The sequence below is a fragment of the Solanum lycopersicum genome, chromosome 5, assembly GCF_036512215.1.
Source record: "Solanum lycopersicum chromosome 5, SLM_r2.1".
NCBI classification, from domain to species: Eukaryota; Viridiplantae; Streptophyta; class Magnoliopsida; order Solanales; family Solanaceae; genus Solanum; species Solanum lycopersicum.
Window position 1 is genome coordinate 35,477,518 of NC_090804.1, and position 8,690 is coordinate 35,486,207.

The 8,690-nt window shown below is 36.1% G+C and overlaps 1 protein-coding gene across 1 annotated transcript; it reads left to right on the plus strand.

Annotated features, from left to right (window-relative positions):
• Positions 1 to 6,830: 6,830 nt before the first annotated feature.
• LOC138348783 (uncharacterized) lies at positions 6,831 to 7,829 on the plus strand. The gene is made up of 3 exons (XM_069298359.1): positions 6,831 to 7,149; positions 7,382 to 7,630; positions 7,753 to 7,829. Exons 1-3 carry the CDS (start codon positions 6,831 to 6,833, stop codon positions 7,827 to 7,829), a joined length of 645 nt encoding a protein of 214 aa, XP_069154460.1.
• The last annotated feature ends 861 nt before the right edge of the window (positions 7,830 to 8,690 follow it).

An 8,690-nucleotide genomic window follows, 5' to 3' on the forward strand; every position in this document is an offset into this window, starting at 1 on the left:
CAACCTAGAAAGACATAATAAAACATTTAAACTAAACATCACATTTTAAGAGTCACTTTACAGTGAGTTGATTCACTATTAGAGTGATGTATTGCCTATCTTCAACTAAGACACCTTATAGAATGTAATATCCCACTAAAAGCTATCCTAAGATTCACTCAAGTTATTCAAAGAGATACTGACCATAGAACCTCCCTAAGCAATACCTAAATGACCCTCAAGAACACATATGATAAGTCAAATACACACTTCAAGCCATAGAGCATATCAACATCTAGATAATATGATATTTCCTCAACAAAGGCTATCAAAAGACTTACTTAAGTAGATCAAGAAGATAACGTCCATGATTGACCTCTTCTAAACTACCTAAATAATCCTTAAGAATTCCTAAGTTCGGATAATGCCTACACTGTCAACATCATCCCTAACTAGAGTCATTCTTAAAACTCATCTAGATAAGATAGAAAGTGACCATTCCTATGCCCCCTTACACCTTAACTAGACAACCCTTAACTACTATAGATAGGTACTTATTCCATTCACCTACTTCATAACATAAGTCATTAATTCATTAGTTCATTAAGACTCATACATCACACAAAGGACATTCAAGTAGTGGTCTTAGACAATACCTAGGGACTCTAACTAACACCTTCAAAGCCTATTGTGCAATATCTATACTACATCCCATACCACTACCTAAACTTCATAAAACTTCTGTAATACTAGTAAGTATCCCACATGAAGATAATAGGCAATAACCGACATAGATAATGATAGCTAGCCATGGAATCAAGATTTCTAACCTACTCCAATGAGAGTGTTCTACTTTCCAAGGGTATAACTAGGACACATCCCATGTAGGCACATGTTTAAGGACTACGAAGAGACTTTTATGCACTCTTTTCTCATTCTCAAGTAGAGGAACAATGCACTCTAGTCTCATTCTCAAGTATAGCTACTTCGTATAACATAATCAGTCCCTGCTAACCTTGGTTCTCATAGAGTAATTGACAATAAAGGATCACTTGAAGAGGTTCCTTATCTAGTTCATAACCTAATCACATTCACCCTACAAGAGAGGTCCACTAGGGATACCTTTCAATGGCGACAAAGATATCTCATTATGACTTCCATAAGGATTAATATGATGTTTTTACAGACAATTAACCTTAAGTCTACCATTACCTTACATGAAGGATACCACTACAAATCTTGAATTCAACATTCATAAAATAACCTTTACCACGTACATGACCTTATCAACATCCTCTAAGGTCTCACATATCATTCTTTCATACCTGACAACGCTGCACTAATCCTACCTAATCAAAAAATATCATAATGTCATAACATTCATTCATATATCAAGAAAGGGACACAAGTCTATCAAACAAGTCACTAATTCTTTTACTTTATCACAAATAACATATCATTCGTTAAAGAACTTAGGATGAACCTTATCATATTTATGTCACCCTATGAATTACTACAACATCATCTATATAACCAATATAGACTCATATAGTCAAGTAGTAACAATCATGCATCAACTTTAAGACTACACATATAAGCATATAGTCATAGTCTAACATGATTACTTGCATAACATCAATAGAACACATATACATTGACATGATTAACATGTAGATATATATTATCATACTTCACATAATAACCTACAAAATTAGCAACATTACATTTAGTAGTGCCGACAAGGCCATGATCAACACATTGAAAATTGTAACATCGACAAGTCCACAAAAACTCACATACCACCGCAAAGATAAGTGGACCGTACCAATAACAATAGAATTTAAGTATAAAGAACATTAAAATGACGGAAATAGGGTGGAATACCCCCACATCATACACAACACTTCAATCCAAAGTCAATTTACTCAATTCGATACCATGACCCTTACCCAAGTCTATAACAACAAATTCAATAAGTATCACAATATTCATGAATCTAGGTAAAATTACTACATATTAATCAATCCAATACAACCTACCTATAAATTTACTACATTTATTACATCAATGAATAGCCTACATAAAACTACACACAAGAATTCATAAACATTATATAAATATCAAGTAACCCATAGATAGTCAAAGACTATGGTTCATCCAATTCATGGGTTCATAGGATTTAGGTGAAAATCATCAATACAATAATAATTTAATCCATAAAAAATGATGAAAAACAATTGATGCAAGAACACATAGTAAAATCATGAAATTGGAAAGTTCAACTTAAAAACATAAGAAAACATCTTGAGAATTGGGTCTCTTTGATTAAAAGGGTTTCAAAGTTCAATAGCCATACCTTGATGATGCTAATTCGTCATTTTGAGTATGAATCTCCAATCAATTTGTCACTCTAATCCCTTCCTTGAGTTTTGACTTCAAGGGAGTCTAGACACAATTCTAAGGGAATTGGGAATTTGATTTAGAAGCATGAAGTCTTCAATGTGTTTTAGGCTTATAACCACATTTTTTTTAAAAAAAGATGCAAATACTCTTATTTGGAAGTGGGGTGAAATTACAACATTGTACCTCAACTTATAGTGAAGCTTCGTGGAGACAGACCACCATCGACGAGGCGTAGGTCCATGCATAGGCCCTCCTAGCCTTCGTCAATCGATTGGTAGACTTGGAACTTGTAGGTTAGCTCTCAAGTGTAAGTAATAAATGAGTCCCACCACCTATGGGGCGTCGAGCATGCCACAAGCCGTACATTACCATCCGTAGGTGGAATGTCTTGGGCAGTTTTTCCCACCAACATGGGTCATTTCTCAAGAACACTTGGTTGGTCCTTGGGGTTGTTTTCCCAGATGTTTCCAACCCAAACATGATCGTAAACGAGTTTAACAACTCTCACATGAATTTCATCCAAAATGAATATGTAAAACTCAATGAAACATGCTTAAACACTCAAAATCGTTACAAGGCAAACCTTTTGAATGTCATAGACGTTCTTGGACGCTTGACCTCCAAACTCCACGAAACTTTACACACTTCCTATATATTCTTTAATAACTGATTTAGTGACCTTAAAATCCCTTGAATCACACATAAGCAAATAAAACCACATATGAGGTAAATTGGTGACTTAGTCATCAAACGTCTTAGTCCTCCCTCTCTTAGAAGGAACACATATGAAAAAATAAAATTCAAGGAATTAACCTCAACATCTCTAACAACATGAAAGTTACTATGCTAAGTAATACTTAAATGTACCTAGAAGGCCTGGATTAGACCGGGTTCACACGAATTGTTTCGCGTAGAACTAAACCTTCAAACCTATGCAACAGCCAATCCAACAAACTTGGTGAGTTAGTTAAGTTACCTAAGGTTGGTTCCAACCATGTAGGCCACCCGAATATGAAGATTCACCCGGATGAGTCTTAATCGGACTTGAAAGGGTAACTCTTAGGTTTGGAGGGTCTAGGGGTAAAATTGTCTTTTCTATGCTAAGGGTAGTATTTTAATTACCCTAAATAATTAATTAATTAACTATATATTTATGAGGCAACACATGTAGAGGTGGCCGAAATTGACCCTTTAAGTTAAATCTAGCTCCACCCCAGTTCAAGCCTTGGTGGAAGCAATGATTTAATTTATTAAATTTTATTTAGTGAATTAATTAAATTAATCAATATTTAATTTTCTTAATTAGAAAAAAATAAAATAATCATATTTTTTTATTAATTAATTATAAATCCTAATTTTACTAAGTCTCTACCTAATCTCCTAATCCTAAGCTAACACTATCACACGTTTTTGTCTACTCCTCTCTCATTTTGACGCTCAAATTTCTGTAAGACAAAAGAAAAGAACAAAAATAAAACAAAGTTCGCCCACATTCATGAACTATATCTCTCAAACTCAAAAGCAAAATATGTTTAAAAGCGTAAAGAAAAAATCAAGTTCGCGACCGATTGTTCTTGTGATTTTGGTGGTGAAATGTTTGCTTAGTGGGTGTTTTGGCTGAACGTTAGAACCTCACTGAATGAATTCAGGTATGGGTTTTATACCCTCTTGGTCCCTTTCCCAAGAGACCCCTAAGGTTTTGTCTATTCACAATAAAAAAAACTAAGGTTGTCCCCGTTGCATTCCCTTATAATAAGATCTTCGGAATGATCCTAAGTATGCATTGATATGACTTCTAGTAGAATTCTTTAAGTCTTGTTGTGATAACGTGGTTGAATGTGCATTCAAAAATCATGTGAGAAATGAAAGATGTGTTCCAAAAAAGTGAATTACGTTAACTTGTTTGTGCATGTGTGTGCTGTGAGTTAGCCATTATTTGAAGCCTTAATTTTACATGTTAAAATTTTGTATTTTACGTGTTTGAATATTTTAAAAATGTGAGGTTGATATAAGTATAATGTTGCTGAATAAATGTCACACCAAAATACTCCAAGAATTAACATAAAAAATGAGAGAAAGATGAATTGGAAGATGACCAAATTTCCAGCTTGCCGGAAATGTTGCTTTCGTGTTGTGATTAGAGATGGAGCTATATTAAAATTAATTAAAATGTGAGGTCATTGGGGATTTAATCCAAGACCTCTCCAAATGCAAATTACATAAAAACATCATCAGAAAAAGGAAATGAAAAATAAATGAGGTGAGTGGGGATTAAACCCACAACCTCTTGAATAGATGAGTCAATTAGAATAAAAATGAAAGAAAAAAAAACTAAATGATATGGGTGGGGTTGAACCCATAACCTCTTGGACAGGCGAGAAAGTTAAGAGAAAAACTAAGAGAATAAAATGAAGTTGTGGGGGATCGATCCCACAACCTCTTGGCCTTAAATGGAAAAGAGAGGAGGGGAAAGAAAGAAATATAGATGGGGGTGATGGGGATCCACCTAGGGTCTCCAAAATCTGAAAAATAAACTTACCAAGTTTAATATAGAATTAAGTGTTGCCAAGGGATTCAAAATCGGGTTCCCTTAACCAATTCCGTATTGACACTTAAGTCATACGTGAATAAATGACTAAATGAATCTTGCCTTTAAGAATCCAAACTGATATCTTGGCATACATACAAATGAATAAGTCTTGTACCACAAAACCTTGTGTAGGTATTAATAACTTAGACGAATTACGAATAAAGCCTAATATATTGTGTTTGTGGATTCGTAAGTCCATCATATGTTTATAAAGTAAGTGAACCTATAATGTTATATGATGAACTATTTGACCCAGAAGGGTTAAGTAAGAGTGTGAAACACACTAAAAGGCTAAGTTCATTGGCATATGATGAAATAAACATTCACGTAAAAAAGGGTGAGTAATTATGAAGGGTGCTAAGGCTAATGAATGTGGTGACAATATGATAAGAGACTAATGTGAATTATGAGAGCAATCTCAAATGAGACTAAGTATATGTTACAAAAACGTACTCACCTATGAGAGTGTGAAGATAATGAAGAGTCTCTTTGAACACTCTAATGAAAGTATTGAAGTTAATATATACTTAATACTAATGATGATATGAGAAATCATCTAATTAGCTATGATGTCTTAATATCAGAAGCCAACTTCTATGATGTTTGAGATGAATGTAATGGAACTTTATACTGAGCACCTATAGGCTAGTTATGAATAGTGATTCCTTCTTTTGGAAATGTAGAGGTTCGTCTAATTCTCATGAGATGAGGCAGTTCATCCAAACAGGTATGGGTCTCCTTATATATCATAGTATTTGAACCCATGCAGCAAACATAGAGATATAGAAGGGCTAAACACCCATTATACGCTAGCATGTTTTGGTTTCACTTTATCCGTGGTGGGTTCTTGCATATACCCATACTTAGTACAAGTGTGTACTAATTCCATACATTTATCTACTTTTAGGTGTAGGTGCATCTGGATCTTAGAGTGTACGAGTCAACACAAAAGTTATCCGGACGTGGAGCTTTACTCCAGATTTGGTAGGACCTCATGCTTTCGAGGATGAATACTAATTAATTTTAGTGCAGATGTAGGCATGAGCTAGTGGAGTATGTTCCACTAGCATTTATTTTGTATTTACTTTTAGACGTTATATTGGTGCCACTTGGGCAACTCTATATTTATTAGTATATCTTTCATTTAATTATCTTGATTCAGATCGTTGTTGTGAATTCTTATGAGTTATGTAGATAGTATTATGCGAGATCAATGTTTTCCAATGTAAAGTTTATGTAAAAAAATTCAAATTTTTCGTTAAAATTAACCTAGATTAAGTAACAATAACGTATGTAGACTTTTCTGCGACCTGTGAGAGGTCAACAACGCGGGTCTCGTCATGGGTCTAGATTCTTGTCATGAAAAATGTGGTATCAGATCATTAGTTTAAACTCCAAGGACAATAAGTTCACATTAGCCACATTAAGTAGTTTTCTAAGTTATGGTAGTGAAGTGAACCACTATCATGCATTAGAGATTGCATGATGTAAAGGAAAATTTCCCTTCTTCAGACCTTATTGTGCTTTACTTAATGTCTGATTTCTTGGTCTTATGAGTGTATCTAACATCAATTTTATTTTTCCAAAAAATGAACACAAGGCATAACGCTGGTCGGGGAAGAGTAGGAGCAGCTGCTGGGGAAAAGAAAGTACAACCCCATGCTCCTGTTGCATGAGTGGCCATGACAGTTAACCCAGCTAGGTTGACTGATAATGAGGTGCTGATATCTTTGGCGCAACTGGCTCAAGCCATCACTGTTCAGGACCATGCTATGACGGCCCACGACACTAGAGAGGAGGTTCAGCTGGATAACCCACCAGCCCACAATATGACGAACAAGTTGCGAGATTTACTATGATGAATCTTCCAATCTTTATAGGATATAAGACTGCAGAGGACCCTCAGGAGTTTATGGATGAGGTCCAAAAGATTCTTGTGGCGATGGGGGCCACGAAGATTGATAAAGCTGAGCTTTACTCCTATAAACTGAAGGATGTTAGAAAGGCTTGGTGCAAGATGTGGCAGGATACCAGGTCGTTGGCCGGAGGTCTGATCACATGGGAGCTGTTTAAGAAAGTTTTTCTTGGGAGGTTTTTCCCCAGAGCAATGATAGAGTCTAAGGTTGAGGAGTTTATCAACCTTAAGCAGGACTCGGTGACTGTCAATGAGTATTCCTGTAAATTCTTTAAATTGTCCATATACCACTTCTCTTGTCTCGAACAGCAGGGATGAGATGAGCAAGTTCCTTACAAGGATCTCAGAGGAATTGGAGGAGGAGTGTCGGTCTGTGATGATCTATGATAACATTGACTTGTCTAGTCTTATCGTACTTGTCAAGAAGGTTTAGGATAGTAGGACGAAAGGGAGAGTCCGTGAGGTTAGGAGGCCTAACCTTTCTGATCATACAGGTCCAAGCATAGGTGGTGGCAGGAACACTTTTGGAGTTCGTGCCAGATTTAAGAACGGACATCAGAGTGCAGGGAGATCTATCTCTCAGAGGAGTGCATCACCTAAAGGAGGAGGAATAGAGCCAAAGAAGGGAAATGAAGGTGATGTGCAATATCCTACAAAGAAATGTGTCAAGTGTGGCCGTACTAACGGTAGAGAGCGCAGAGTAGGCACAAATGCATGCTTTGGTTGCGGAAAGAGCCGACATGGTTAGGGACTGCCCACAGAATAGGTCTCAAGATGGAGGTAATGCTCAGCCTAGGCCTAATCCCCATAATGCTATTGCACCCTATCTTCATAAGAGTAACATATTTTACATCTTGAAGTGCAGGGAAGAGCAGGAGAAGTCTGCTAACTGGTGACAGTTATGGTGCAAATTTTCTCAACATCTCTTTATGGTTTACTTGATCTAGGGTCTATGTTTTATTTTGTGACTCCCTTGCTTGCTCTTACTTTTGAAAAACTATTTGAGGTTTTGCATGATCCTATTGTAGTTAGTACTCCCTTAGGAGAAAATGTGAGAGCTGATAGGGTTCATAAAGATTGCCCAATAGTAGAATGTGGTAAGACTATGTGTGCAGAACTTTTTGAGTTAACAATGAATTACATTGATATTATACTTGGTATGGACTGGCTCCATAAATGTTATGCTTTAGGGATTTTCGTAGTAGGGTTGTGAGATTCCGTTTCCCTAATGAATATGAGTTGGTCATTGAGAGGTATAATTCAAGGCATTCAAGTCTATTTATTTCAAACCTAAAAGCTAATAAAATTATGTCCAAGGGATTGTTATGTCATCTTGTGAGTGTCAATGATCTAGATCATGACATTCCTTCCATAGACGCTGTGCATGTAGTGAATGAGTTACAAGATATTTTCCCTAATGATTTGCAAGGTGTCCCTCCTCCCTCGAGAGATTGATTTTTGTATAGACCTAGATCCCGATACAAAACCGATTTTAATTCCTTCCTATTAAATGACTCCAGCTGAACTCAAAGAGCAGAAGCTGCAGTTAAAAGATCTCACTGATAAAGGCTTCATTAAATCGAGCATATCTTCTTGGGTAGCTCAAGTTCATTTTGTGAAAAATAATGAATGAAACCCTTAGGATGTGTATTGATTATCGGCATGTCAATAAAGTTACTATGAAGAAGAGGTATCAAATTCCAGGAATATAAGACTTACTCGATAAGCTCCAAGGGTCTAGCTTCGTCTCAAAGAATGATCTTCGTTCAGGCATCATCAGCTTAGGGTTAGGGATGAAGATAT